Raw genomic sequence first — 14,616 nt, forward strand, 5'->3', positions numbered from 1 at the left:
GAATGTTCGGAATTGTGTCTTCTACGACGCTAAAAATTTCATTGCGATCCAACTGTGAAATCTCCGGCCAATACCAAAACACCGAGTGTTGTTTGGATTTCTTATGGCCGTGCGTGATAGCACGATTATCACATGTTTTCCGCTGATTCGAGCAATGTTTCAACGATCTCTTTGTTGGTATTGTGCGGAATTTAATCTACTATCACAATGTGAAATTTCATTGCGATCTAACGGTGAAATCTTCAGAAAACTACAAAACACCGAATGTTTTTAGATTTCTCGTGTCCGTGCTCGTGCGGGACAAACACGAAATAAAGGAATGACCAATCCGTCGGGACAATTGGCACGACCAGCCTCCGTGGACCGTGGGCCGCGACTGTCAAAGCCCCTGCCTGGTCCACAGACCGCATCTCCCCCGACCCACGTGAGCAGAAACTTCCGGGCCCTTTTTTCTCGCCTTCCCCTCGGCCTCGCCAGTTTCCGGTGTTCCCGCTTCTTACACCGCTCCCAAGCCCCGGTCTCCGCCGCCGCTCCCCCATTCCCCCCTCCCAGTCAAAAATCCGTCTCCTCTCGGTCTCATCCCCTCCAAACGCCGCTAAACCCTCGCTCACCCCGCCGCTTCCTCCCTCCCGTCCGTCCGCCGCTCCGATCAACCTGTTCGCCCCCCCCCCCCCCCCCCTTTCTCCCGATTGCCCCGTCGCCGCCCTCGGCTCGAGATCTCCGGGACTCAGGTTCGAATCCATTTCTCCCGTTTTCGTTTCCTCGTCCCCAAGGTTTTTTGTTCGCTGATGCGCTGGACGGTTTGGATCGAGACGGAATCGCGCTCGTTTCGCCAGCCTGTTGCTTGCGACCGCTGCCCGCTGCGGTTTAGCGGAGGGATTTTCCTAGGGTTTATCGTCTCGCGCTGTTAGTCTATCGGCGGGTGGGATCTCGTGGTTTTATTGTTGGCATGTGATCTGCGGGTTGTGGTAGTAGTGGTGTTGTTGTGCCTTGTGCGGCTAGTTGTGCGCTGATTGGTGTTTTGATGCTTGTGGTTAGTTCAGTTTGTTGGAGGTCGAGGATCCAGCGATGTTTTTGAGCAGTAGCGGGGTGTGTTTGTGTCGGAAATCCATGTATTTTGTGTATATCTTGACTGTTTAGATCTGTGTACATCCTGTGTTGTAATTGTCTCTCGGGACAGTGGGTGAGAAATATGTATCATTCTGCATTTGTGAAACGTATGTTTGAAAAGGTATCTGTAAAATCATATAGCATATGTAGCTTGTTCATGTCATTACTGTATGTGTTGCTGGTTCCTTTCGAAATGAATTGGAGCTAAACCAAGAAAGTATTAAGCACTCGGCTGATTTAACCTGCCCACCATTTCTTTTCAGTATGGAATATGTGTATGTACGTGCCATATAACTGTAAGCATTCCCTTGTTGCATAAATTTTTTGTGATAAGGTAGATGATCACTGCAATTCTCTTGTATTCAACTTGTTACCGTAAGAATTCTTAGCAGCATTCTTTCAACTACTGCATTTGATACTTTTTTCTTTGTTAATAGTTTCATGTATGCCTTGATGGTACCACTGACTTTTTGCTGCATGGTGTTTTTGTAGATTGCTAAGCTTGCTTTGCATCATGGAGGAGGGGGACAAGGATGAGGTGAAAATTTCTGCCACTGAGGAGTCCCCTAATCCTGGAGAAAAGGTTGAAGGTGAAGGGGATTTGTTGAGGAAAACAGAAATGTTGGATGTAAAAGAAGCAACAAATTCTTTGAGTGAGAATTTAAGCAATGAGTCAGAAGGGCAGATCCATGGGGGAGAAAAACCCGAAAACAGTCTCCATGAGCAGGTGAATAAAAGGAGAAGCTCAGATGCTATTGAACCTATAGATTCAAACGAGATCGTGCAAGAGATTATTGAAGAAGAAAAATCTGAAGAGCCAGTTTTTTATGGAACTGAGTTTCCTGAAATACAAGAATTGAGGCGCTCTACTTCTTCCAACCAATCTGTGGAGCTTGATTCTGAAGCTCAGGAATCTGTGATCAATGAAAAAGCTGCTGCAATTAGGAACTTTGTGAAGGAAAAGGGCGCCATTGCATCAACATTTATCCGCCGCCTATCTGGCAGAAAGGATGAGAATGATATTTCTGTTGAAGATGAAAAGAATGATGGCTCAGAAAGTGAAAATAGTGAGAAGACTGGCTCAGGTGCTGAATTGAAACCAAAAGGGGCACCTCAGAAATTTGAGGAAAAAACTACATGGAATCCATTGAACTTGATTAGAATTGGAGGAGATACTGATACTGCTATTACTGGGGAAGCTGTGCCCGGTTTGGTTGAGCAACCAACTGTGAAGGGAAGGATTATCCTATACACAAAACTGGGGTGTGCAGATTGCAAAATGGTTCGGTTATTCTTGCATCTGCAAAGGCTCAAGTATGTTGAGATTAACATCGATATATTCCCTAGTAGGAAACTGGAATTGGAGAAGAATACCGGGTCATCCACAGTACCGAAAGTGTATTTCAATGACCTTCTGATTGGAGGCTTATCTGAACTGAAGAAAATGGAGGAGTCTGGCATGCTTGATGAGAGGACCAGTGTTCTTTTCAAAGATGAACCCTCATCTGATGCTCCTTTGCCCCCCTTACCTGGAGAAGATGACGAATCTGGATGTGGGAAGATGGATGAGTTGGCAACCATCGTTCGAAAAATGAGGGAGTCAATCACTCCAAAGGATAGATTTTACAAAATGAGAAGATTTAGCAATTGCTTTCCTGGCAGTGCAGCTGTAGATTTCTTATCAGAAGATCAGTATTTGGAGAGAGATGAGGTAAAATATTTACTGCCAAATAGTTTTTTTTGCAATGCTATATGTAGTACTTATTTCCATATAGATTTAAACAACATTAGTCTTGGTTTGAGGCTAATGTTCATTTCGGTATAGACGGCAAAATAGGCATATTCTTATGACAATATCTTAGGAAAGGATTTCACATTTAGGAAAGTAAGTATATGTCCTATATTAGTTCCCTACTGTAAGAAAATGGCACTTCTATCAACCTTTTTTAAGATTTTATTGATACATATTATCCTTGTAGGCGGTGGAATTTGGAAGAAAGCTTGCAAGCAAACACTTCTTCTGTCATGTTCTAGAGTAAGTCTTCAGAATGATCTTACAGTATTCTTCTCATTTCTATTATTTCCATGTCTGCCAGTTTGCCAAAATTGGGATGTTAATATTAATGCAATGCTTCTGTTGCCAGTGAAAATGTCTTTGAAGATGGAAATCATCCATATCGTTTCCTAGATCATGATCCCATAATTATGACTCAGTGCTACAACATTCCTAGGGGCATCATTGATGTTGCACCAAAACCCATTGTGGAAATCGCTTCAAGGTTGAGAATGTTATCTTATGCCATTTTTGAGGCTTATGTATCTGAAGATGGTAGACATGTTGACTACAGAAGCATCCAGGGATCTGAGGAATTTAAAAGGTTAGCACTTAGTATATGCAAAAGACAAGCAACTGCATAATCCATTAACTTGTTTACCTGTAGATACTACAATTATTTTGTGTTCTGACTACTTCTGACTAATTAGTAGACTCTGATATGCATATGCTTTCCGAGTATACCTTTATGTATTTTATGTTGTAAATTATAATACTCCCTCCGATCCATAATAAGCATGTTTTCTAAATGGACTGATAAGTGATAACGTTGTTCTTGTATCTTGATTGCCCATTTCTTGCACAGGTATATTAGAACAACCGAGGAGCTCCAGAGGGTGGAAATTAGTGATTTCTCGCGTGAAGAAAGGCTGGCTTTCTTCATAAATCTGTACAATATGATGGCTATCCACGCATTAGTGACATGCGGTCATCCTGCTGGACCATTGGACAGGAAAAAGTTTTTTGGAGACTTTAAGTATGTCATTGGTGGCTGTGCCTATTCACTGTCAGCTATCCAAAATGGCATTCTACGTGGCAACCGAAGGCCACCATACAACCTTGTGAAACCTTTCGGACAGAAAGACAAAAGATACAAGGTGAATAGAGCAGATCCTGTCCAAAAAGGGGAAACATATGTATATCTGTGTGGAACAAATACGTCTTGTCATGAACTCGTGATGATACCTACACTCTTCACACCTTCTTTGCTTAAATCTGATATGTTATATACTTTCCTTATACCAAGCAATGCTTCTTAGGTATATGCGTGCACACCAAAGTACACATCAAGCAGTTCACTTTTCCTGTCTAGACTTACTGCATATAATCTCTCTGCCATTCTTCCTAGAAAGAGTAGCTTGCAGGGAATATGCTTGATATGTATTAGTGGCTGTAAAAAGACAAAAACATTAGTGTGGCGAAGGTCATTGCAACAAACTTTCCTACTGTTTGCAAGAAATAAACCTCAGCCTTCTATGTTATAAAAATAACATGGTTCTCTTTTCTCGTAATTGTTTGTTGTTATAATTTGATGTTTAGTGGAACATAATATTTGTTTGGATTTATACAAGGCTAAAAGTGCTTGAGTATTGTCTAGTGTCTAGTAGAGGATTATGAAAACAATGATTTGGAAACTATTTTTTACAGCGGACAGTCTATAGCATTGATGTAGCGAACACAACATGTTCGACTATATTTGCAGAAACCAATTATGTTATTACATTTTTTAGGAAGAGATGAATGAAATGTACTTGCTCCGTTCCATAATTCTTGTCTCAAATTTGACCAAAAATGGATGTATCTATTCCTATAAAGTGTCTACATACATGTAGTATTTCGACAAGAATTATGGAACGGAGGGAGTATCTATTATGTAGTACCTAGGGTTGCATTGTCTGTCTTGTGACCACTAAGGCCTCGTTCGGTTGTGGAAGTCCCCGAAGGTATTGAGAGGGATCGGAGGGAAATTGATCTAGAATCCCATCATTCCCTCCCAATCCCCACCGCGGTGGGATTAACCGAACTGGTGCTAATCGCGTTCAGAATCTGAAGGAATATAGAAGGCCCATCATCTGCCCATGATAGTTTGCTATATTATGTTTTTGTGTTTCTAGAAAATCAGGTTGAAGATATTTAAAAACTTCTGAAAATGTTATGTATGCAATAAACGACAACCATTTTCTATTTATTTTTACCAGAAACGGCTGACAAGGAATGAAGGAAAGATAAAACATTAATTTATAGAAATTGGTCTTGCATGCTTTAAACTGCCGCACTTGCATTACTGTACGTACTTTCCAAATCAGCCACAATGTAATACACACGGCCCTTGGCATGCTATAGAAGCACTATAATACTAATAGTCGTTCTATTTAAAACGCTGTCACTTTTAAACTTATTAATTCCTGGGTTCTTAAATAGCACGCATTAGTTTAAAATGCTGATCTTGCAATGAGAATAATTTTTCACTGCCTTCTTTTCTCCTTGTTGGTAACTGCAGGTGGCCCTATCATACCCTGAACCACTTGTTCACTTTGCTTTGGTATGTGGTACCAAATCTGGACCTGCACTTAGGTGTTACTCACAAGGAAATATTGATAAGGAATTGATGGAAGCTGCACGTGATTTCCTAAGGAACGGTGGACTGGTTGTTGATCCTGAAGCAAAGGTTGCATCCCTAAGCAAGATTTTGCATTGGTAAGACGATGCTTGATTTACTGAGAGGGTCTTGTGTATTTTATTGTTCTTGCTTAGTAGGTGCACCCTACGAGAATTGTATTACTGTAACAAAATGACTATTTGTTTAATAGTCTATGTTTTGGGAATCTAGCACAATGATTTGTTCAATAATATTACTAATGCTAACACAGAATTACATTTATTCTAGGTATAAGTTACAAACCTAAAACTGCAGAAACATAAGTAAGCCAGATAAATTTTATGCTAAGTGATCTACGCTATTTTTGTCTTGTAGTTGTAGATATAAAGTATTAAAGTAGATAATACTTGTCTGATGTGGGACTATACCTGTCATCAGAGTGGCATAGTCTCCACTAATGCCTGCTTGTTTTTGGCTAGTTGAATATGCTCTTGGTTAAATTGGATAAGAATATACGATGAGTAATGCTCCAAAAGGCGGCCATCAAAGCTTGTAGCTCTTGTATGGTGCATGAATACTTATGTGGCTTTATAAATGGATTCCAGATTCCTGGGAGACAATATCTGCATAATGTTATTCACTCACTCTTGTTTTCATGTAATTCAAACGAATATTAAAGTAGACTAGTAATGTTGCTGGTAAATGTGGATTGTGTGCTTTGGCCTATTATGACTAGAAACTATTGAAGAACAACTAAAAATATTTATATGCTTAACTGATAATGTTTTATCCAAAATTGTGGAATATCAGTATGGCCTCTGAGGTGGTTATGTCAACAAAATTTAGGATGTAATCACAAGAAATACAAATGGAACTTTGCAAAGCCCAACAAATTAAGGGAATGCAGTTTCAATGAGTTCAATGATAATCTGATATAAACCTTTTAATCTGTATAACACTAAGATGCATAACCATGTTATTAGATGACAGATGATCATGATTTTTTTTCTTGATGAAGATGATGATCATGAATTTGGCTTGGTTACTCTTACGCTTTTACCTGGCATGCACTGTGATGAGCTTATACCAGTACCAAATAGTTGAGAGAAATTGGCTATCATTAATCTTATTATAATATGGCCAATGCTTTGAAACTAAGCTCAGAAGTTTTGTTCAAAATGATTTTCAGGTATAAGACAGATTTTGGTAAGAATGAAACAGAAGTGCTGAAGCATGCAGCGAATTATCTGGAGCCTGCAGAGTCGGAACAACTCCTGGAACTGCTTGCAAACACTCCACTGAAAGTCTCGTATCAACCTTATGACTGGAGCTTGAACATTTAGATGCAGCCATGATATTTATACAGATATTTTCCTTACTAGTATACCGGTCACCCAAAGACTTTGCAGCTTGAACTCTTAGATGCAGCCATGATACCTATACAGATGTTTTCCTTTCTCGTATACTGGTCGCCTAAAGATTTGTCAAAGGATGCCGTTTAATGTACCCAGAATTTTTTCTTGCGAGGGTGTCAGGTGCACCCAGCAATGCTGTGGACCCTGGATTTCTGGCAAACTGGATGGCCATCAATCAACTGAATTCTGGTCATCTCTAATGAGCTCCTTCCGTGGTTGTTGATTTTCTTCTCTCTAATTAGTTTTCTGCAAATGTTAGCTTTCGCTATTGCTGCCATTTGGTTGTTGCCTGCAGATGTTAGCTCATACTATTCCGTAGCTGTTCTGCTGTTGTCGGTGTATTGGTCGAAGCCGATGCGCCCGCACCGCTTGATGGCATTGTTTTGTGTGAAGGCACCCCATGCGAGCCGCCACTCGCCAGGCATCTGCAGCTGGTAGCTGTCCATGTGCGCGGCGTTGCCGCCAGCCGTTGTACGCAGGCAACATCATATTCATTCCTGTGATTTTTGACATTATATTCATTCCAGTGTTGTGGCCACATGGCCTGATTGAGGCAGCCGCAGTTGATGCCGGTATAGCCTTGCATCCTGCACTTTGTAATCAATCGAAGAGAGAATCTCCTCTCACTTGTGCCTCTTTGATTTATTGGTCTGGTATGGATCCCGTCGGTTGCAAGTTGCAACTATAACGGGAGTCGGGGAGAGGTGATCACCGTAAATGCTAAAGTATACAATACTCCGTACTTCATAATTTAGTTTGGATAAGTCGAGACAGTGTTCCTTGGGATTCGTTGGCAAATGCACACAACTTGTTAATTTTCAGCCTAGTCATTTTGTTGATGGCAACAATCTGATCATACTGTACCATCGGTGATTATTCGTATGGTGTTCTAAATATTTTGCAATGCATTACTTCTATGTTTCGAATAGGATCTAACTTTTCGGTGGTGCCAGCACAGAAGTGCGAGGAACAAGTGCCAGTCTGGGGTCCCACTATAAACCTTTCCCAAAGTTCAGAATTTTTAAATTTGATTGATTGCCAAGGAACCAGAAAATACCACACCAACCAGTCGCAAACTGCAAAAGAATACCCAGTCCTACCATTCCTGGCGTTAGACAGACGTTAGCCGGCCTGTCACAATCATTTGCACCGACGGCGGCTGGCCGACGTGACAGCCAGCCAAACCGATGTTGAGGCAGGCGGACAGCTCGGTTCCCATGGGTGCGAGAGGCGCCAGGCATGGGCTGACGTCGCAACTGCTGCAACCACGCCACACGGTGACCTGCGCCAGGCTGCAGCAAATTGTAGCTGTTTCGCTAAAAAACAGAGCAAATTGTAGCTGTTTTCCTAAAGTGGAAATAACAATGGAAATTCAAGAACTTCCAACCTGGAGCAAATTAGTCCAATAAGTTGGAAAAATGAGATTAGCTAGTCCTTAAACTTGTCAATGTGTGCAAATCAGTGGCACTTGGTCAGCATGTTTGCAGAGAACCCCTCAGTCTTGCTGGAATCACAGATTGAGTGTATTTGGATGATAGCCAAAACACACCTTACCAATTTTTTGGTCATGACCAAACTTTTGGTTTTTGTTTGGATTGTAACCAATATGGCAAGCCAATGTTTTTTGCCAACTCTGATTCATTTTTGTTACTAATTTTGGTCAACTCATGAGCCACCAAAACCTTCACTAATTTTTTGGCAAAAATTGGTAGAGCAAGAGTTGGCATGAACCAAACACACTCTTAGGTCCCTTGTAGCTGGTCGACCATGTTTTTCTTCTTATTTGATGCCCTTACCTGCTCATCTCTTAAACCAGACCTCTTACCTGTTTGTCTCCCGTTTGTACTCTCCCCCAGGCGACCGATCGCTTGGACGACATTGACGACGAATTCTTGGGAATGCTGCCTGAGCCCCGCCTTCGTAGATGGCATGAAGGGTGATCAAGCTCTGACCTGAGAATATGCTTTTGGGTCACCTTTGCCTAGCCGCAACATCTCCTATGCTAAAACAACTTATGTGTTGTCGGCATCAACATCGTGCTCACCCTGCCTTCGTTCCGTATCTTGATCCGCGCCCATTCACTCGCTCTGACCCCTCCAATGCTTAGTCGCTCGCTCTGCTACCTGCGCCTCAACTGACGGTTGTTGTCGGGAAGCTAGGGTTAGGGATTTGCTGGGGAGGGGGGGGGTCGATTTAGGGAATTATGTTTTATAGGAACGAGGATCCACATTTGAAACTCTACCAACTTCAGGAGGGTTTTTGTAAAAGGATAAAACCAGGGCGTCTTGCATTAACCAGCGAGGCATGCCACATGTGGACCTATAGCGTGTTTGAATCTCCAATCAATCCACATAACAAGATTTAGGACCAGCGAACCCCATTTTCAACTTGCTGGACTAGTTTGCTACCACATCTATCAAGTCTTTGACCTTCCCATATTAAGTGTCATAAATTTATCAAATATGAACGTATCTATATCTAAAAAGTTTTTAAATACATGTAAAATTTTGACACTTAATATGTGACGGTGCACATCTTTCTAAATGGCATTTTCCTAACCTCAATACCATTTCTGGCCTCTCTCCTACTCCCTGCAAATTTTCACTTCTCACCCCGAGGGGTCGGCATCAAAACACATGACACGAGGTTACCCTGCATGCACTACACCACTGCATAGAACTGTTGACTGTCGTTGGTCAGGAAAAGAGTACATACGCCGATGAACAGTTTTGCTGACCAACTTGTCGGAAATGCTGTGATGTGGTGTAGTGGTGGCGCGGTACCAAGCCTACACAGGACTCCAGGGTCCCCTAAATGCTAAGCGTGAGCCTGAGCTGGCAAGTCCACGACACGAAAGCTCGTGCCTAACCGTGTGACCTTAGCTCCATAGTTGTTGGCGTGACGTGATAAAAAAAAGGCAAATACAAACTTCACTGCCCATCGGTTGAGTCCCATGTCACATTCCCTTTTTACACTTCTGGACAGAAACTACTGGCAAACACATTCCTATTTTCACATAACACATATGCAGCGGGAAAAAGATCTCGGCAAGAACTATATGACTGTATATATGTAGTAGCAAAAGAAAGAAAAGTGGCAGCTCGTTCTCGACCTCAAATACACAGGTTCTACATCTTAAAGCAACAGCGAGCATCCAGCACTTGACCCCTGCACTCCTTCGCACTCGTTACAGCTTACATAAATATGGATGGCGCCCTCCACTATGAACTCCGGAGAAAAACTTTACTGTCGAGCAGGGATGATGATTTACGTATGGTGTTAATTACCGTCTCTAGGCTTTCAAGAATAGCTTGCAAGAATCAATGTTAGGGTGAACTTGCAATCGATGTGAGCATGGCACCAATATACAGAATACACAATGCAGCCGAATCGGTGTCACAATATCGTGCATCCACATCTGTTCTGCTTGGGAGAATTTGAAAGCTGCTTCTCTGTAAAAAGGATATTGCATATTGTCAGGATCTTTTTAGAGAACTATTTCAAAATATATGGAACATAATAGGATGCTAGGATGCATTCAGCAAGGGTATGTACATATATTCAGGATAAAAATGTTACAGTAACAAAAGTGGTACTCAAATCACTGGAAAAGATACATCGACATAGCAGTACTGATTCATTTTTTAAGAGGACTAATCAACAATAATAACAAGCTAAAGGTCTCATATTTTCCCAACTACAAAGTAAAGTGCTATACAAAATAAATTTACTATGAAGGGGGCGCTAGGGACTCATGGTCACATCAGCAAATTGACCAGGTAAAACTCAGGAGCCATGGTGACATCAGGAAATTGACTACGTAAAACACATGCAGTTTGTTCGGTTCAACAAGGGCAGCTAACACAACAGGGGAAAACCCCATCAAGAGTTCACAAGACTGCATCTGTGCATCATATTGCAGCTGCATACCATAGTATGCAACAGCAGGTACTCTAATTGCCTCTCGACAATTGGTACTCAACAGAAGAACTGGAAGTACTAGTTCAACTCAATGATAAAGCTGATGGCAATACAACGAAGTGAAGAACTATGAACCGAATATGTTATGTGATCGATCAACTAAATAGAAGAAACAATATAAGCCACAAAATTAATAAGCAGTTCCACTACATAATACTCCCTCCGTCCCATATTAAGTGCCGAAATATTACATTTATCTAGACGCTTTTTAGGTATAGATACATCCATATTTGGGTAACTTTGAGTCACTTAATATGGGACGGAGGGAGTATAAAATTAATAAGCAGTTGCACAAAATTAATAGAAGAAATGGCACCAATGAGAGAAAAATCAGAGCAGTACCACTTTTGTCGCTTTGGGGAGGGCGCACGACAACATGCATCGTTATAACACCTCCAGGAACTTCTCCTACTGGGACTCGAGACTCGGCAAGAGTTTTGTTGTTCTCCAGTATTCTTCCAGCATTAATGAGTTTCACATCATTGACAGTTTTTGGAACAACTTCTTTATCTGTCAAAAACATTTTCAGAAATACTATTAATCAGAGAGCCAACATATTCTACAGAACTCCTGGAAGACAGAAATTTAACAGCAGTATTCCATGGAGTTGATGCAGATGGGTTTACTTGTAAAAGGATATCATATCCCCTACAAAGAAAAGAGAAGGGAGAAACCTATAAGTGCCAACTCAATGCATCTCATGTGAAGGAAAATTCTCCCTCGAGCATGGTCATCTGTGTGCTACTCCTATTTACCAAAAGAAATTTTCCTTTTTATTTGAACCTTTCACAATGATTAATCTATGCAAGCAAATAAGAACTGGGGTCTGGAGCTTCCTGTTGACACCAATTTCCCCTATCCTACCCATTAGGCATTTTTTTTCTAATTAGAGCGCCCAATTTGCACAGAAACATTGTAACCTGTACTAGAGCAATTACCAAAGCAACAATTAGAAGAATGAAGTTATGCACCACTTCTACTGTTACTACTTGGTACTTTCCATGTGTCCACATGTCGGCCCAGCGTCATATGTATGCTTAAATGCTTGAGTCACTCATTTTCGAGCTTAACACAGTCACACTGGCCTCCATAAAAGCACCTGGAATAACAACCAGTAGTTCAAAATCCAGACTTGGACCACAAAAACTAGGATAGTATCCAAGGACACCAACAGGATAAGGTGTAACAGAGCCATGTAGTCTCCTCAAATGGTCCTGCCATCACATGTTTGCAGCAGACCTCAGCATGCGTCTGGTTTCATCCAAATAACAACATCTGCTAGATACAGGGGAAAAAAATCTTCTCGTTCCTATAGGAAATGCAACAAAGGGGAAACCCCCAGCTCGAAAGCATGACCAACTGACCATCCATCTCAAGCAGTACAAGGAAAAGGCTCGTACATATACTGATGTATGTAATCCCTGACTGTCAGAGATATTTGCTACTACAAGTAAGGTGATTTATAAAGCATTCCGGAGTTACTTGTACAGTTGTACTATCATGTATTATTCCCTAACTAGCTAGAGAACACAAGAATCGTGCAATCCACCGAACAACCTGATCAGCCGGTTTGAAATTGCTAGCTTTACCGCACAACGGAAAAGCAAGGATAGCTCAAATCCAGGCCCAACCATCTGCACAAGAATGGCGAGGCGACATCTGTTCTTCTTATCAAGATACAGATAAGAGGCAACGAGAGGCAAGACGACCAACAAAGCAACCTCCCGGAAACAACAGGCATCAAAAGAGGAAACTTATACATACACGGAGAGAGAGCGAGAGAGATGAGTATAGAGACAGAGAAGGGGGTAGGGGTCTATGGGTCTCACCCTGCGGCCACCGAGCGAGGATGAACTCCTTGAGCGAGGTGACGGAGGTGGAGGGGTCGTACTTGCTGGGCCCGATGTCCGTGCCGTCAAAAAGCCGGAACTTGACCTCGATCGGCTCCTTCCCGCCGGCCATCTCTCCCTGGCCGGATCGCGGCGGCGCCCCTCCTCCCCTCACCCAAGATCCCAACAGCCGCAGCCGCGCGCGACGACCAGCTCAGTCGTCGACCACGGCGGAGGAATTCAGGGGAGGCGAAAAAAAAACCAGAAAGGCTGCCGAAAATCCGCGCAGGAAGGAAGGGCAAGAACCGATGCGGATCCCGCGAAGGATCCGGCTTCTCCTTTTGTTAAGCAAGAATTTAGAATTCTTTCGAGGGGAGCAAAGCGACGAGACGGGCGTCTCGAGGGGAAGAGAGAGTGGGATTCCTCGGCGTTTTCGCAGATACGTCCCCAGGAAACTTGTATATGATGGAATTTTACTGGGAAAGCGGCTTGCAACTTGGCAAGCCGGTCCGAGCCTGTCGACAGGCGAGGTTGACTGCCTGCGACACGGTTGGGCCGCAGGAGGTTTGCTTTAGAAATTAGAATCGTTCAGGTTTGAGCGATTTTTTCCTTTTCTTTTCTAAAACGTTTCGTGCTACTAATACTTGTAGTCGTAGGTGCATGCACAGATGCACTCCGACCCAGACACACGCTCGGGCTCATGCAAGTGCAGCAGACGTCGGTGTCTACAAGTACTCCAGTAGAGTACAGTACCTAGGGTTTAATCTAGGGCTTGGATTCTATACAAAATAAGAGTTTTTAGGCAAAACGAGAATACTCCGAAAACTGTTTTTAAAGCTCAAGCTCCTTGAAGCCCAGAGTTTAAAAAAAACGTATTCTAAGACTTAAAATTTTCTGAATTTTTTCAGTGCAAACTTTGTTATATACATAATACATCCAACTTTGACCATCAGTTAGATTAACAAGATGTGAATTATGTGTTGTAAAAATTATAACACTAGATTCATATCTGAAAGAAGTTTCCGATGGTATAATGTTTATAATACATAATTCACATTTTGTTGGCTTAATTGGTGGTCAAAGCAAAATCTTGAATTATGTGCCTTATAAATTTTCGTCAAGAACTACGTTAATTTTTTATATGTGAAAAACACAAATATGTGCATCTCTTGACAAAAAATGTAAGTATGAAGTATAAAGATGTACATACACTGATTTCTTTTCTAAAAAATCAGAGCTTGGAAATATGATTTTTCATTTCTTTAAAAATAAGTGTTCCCCGGAGCCAAAACTCTATGCTCGATACACCCCTTTTCTAAATATGACTGCTTTGAAACTATTTTCATCAGAGATCTAATGGTATACAATTTCTACCTTACAAATCTATCAAATTTGTCGTCAATTAGTCGTTCAAAGATAGAGAGAAGTTCCCTCCTAATTTGTGAGACTCTTCCTCGCACAAAGTTTTCTAAAATACTAAACCAAAAATAGAGACAATCTGGCTGATGGCGGTTCATAGCAATTTAGTCCAAAAAATTGGTAAAAAGAACAACAAAAGCATATTAAAAACTTCAAATATAGTACTAGATATAATTCCAACGTATCAGCATCCCCAAGCCAAATCCAAACCCATCCTCGAGTATGTAGGATGATAAAATACAATAACCTTTTTGAAGTTCTGAACACTTCATACATAAATGATCCTTTACCATGAGGAATTCAACTCAAAGCATTCATGTTTTTTTTAATCTCAAATCAAAGAATATTCTTTCATCCTTTTCTAAACTCCAAGCTCACCAACCTTGGGCCTGGATGGGCCGCCTTTTGTGTGATTATTTTCAATTCCGT

The 14,616-nt window shown here is 41.6% G+C and overlaps 2 protein-coding genes across 2 annotated transcripts; one reads left to right on the forward strand and one right to left on the reverse strand.

Moving 5' to 3' along the window:
* The first annotated feature begins 485 nt into the window (after positions 1 to 485).
* On the forward strand, positions 486 to 7,185 carry LOC100838368. The gene is made up of 7 exons (XM_003564014.4): positions 486 to 731; positions 1,603 to 2,821; positions 3,090 to 3,145; positions 3,255 to 3,488; positions 3,750 to 4,041; positions 5,445 to 5,641; positions 6,733 to 7,185. Exons 2-7 carry the CDS (start codon positions 1,625 to 1,627, stop codon positions 6,884 to 6,886), a joined length of 2,130 nt encoding a protein of 709 aa, XP_003564062.1. The 5' UTR covers positions 486 to 731; positions 1,603 to 1,624; the 3' UTR covers positions 6,887 to 7,185.
* A 2,682-nt stretch (positions 7,186 to 9,867) lies between these two features.
* LOC100838670 (membrane-anchored ubiquitin-fold protein 3) lies at positions 9,868 to 13,213 on the reverse strand. Its single transcript, XM_003564015.4, has 3 exons — positions 12,769 to 13,213; positions 11,282 to 11,449; positions 9,868 to 10,410 (listed from the first exon to the last, which is right to left on the reverse strand). The coding sequence occupies exons 1-3, from the start codon at positions 12,899 to 12,901 to the stop codon at positions 10,355 to 10,357; spliced, it is 357 nt and encodes a 118-aa protein (XP_003564063.1). The 5' UTR covers positions 12,902 to 13,213; the 3' UTR covers positions 9,868 to 10,354.
* Positions 13,214 to 14,616: the final 1,403 nt, after the last annotated feature.

The sequence above is a fragment of the Brachypodium distachyon genome, chromosome 1, assembly GCF_000005505.3.
Source record: "Brachypodium distachyon strain Bd21 chromosome 1, Brachypodium_distachyon_v3.0, whole genome shotgun sequence".
Taxonomy (NCBI): Eukaryota; Viridiplantae; Streptophyta; class Magnoliopsida; order Poales; family Poaceae; genus Brachypodium; species Brachypodium distachyon.

Coding starts and splice junctions, on each gene's coding strand:
- LOC100838670 (XM_003564015.4), bottom strand. CDS start 12,901: ATGGCCGGCGGGAAGGAGCCGATCGAGGTCAAGTTCCGGCTTTTTGAC. Junction 11,450..12,768: donor CCTCGCTCGGTGGCCGCAGG/GTGAGACCCATA, acceptor TGTTTTTGACAG/ATAAAGAAGTTGTTCCAAAA. Junction 10,411..11,281: donor TCCCCAAAGCGACAAAAGTG/GTACTGCTCTGA, acceptor TCCTTTTTACAG/AGAAGCAGCTTTCAAATTCT.
- LOC100838368 (XM_003564014.4), top strand. CDS start 1,625: ATGGAGGAGGGGGACAAGGATGAGGTGAAAATTTCTGCCACTGAGGAG. Junction 2,822..3,089: donor AGTATTTGGAGAGAGATGAG/GTAAAATATTTA, acceptor TTATCCTTGTAG/GCGGTGGAATTTGGAAGAAA. Junction 3,146..3,254: donor TTCTTCTGTCATGTTCTAGA/GTAAGTCTTCAG, acceptor TTCTGTTGCCAG/TGAAAATGTCTTTGAAGATG.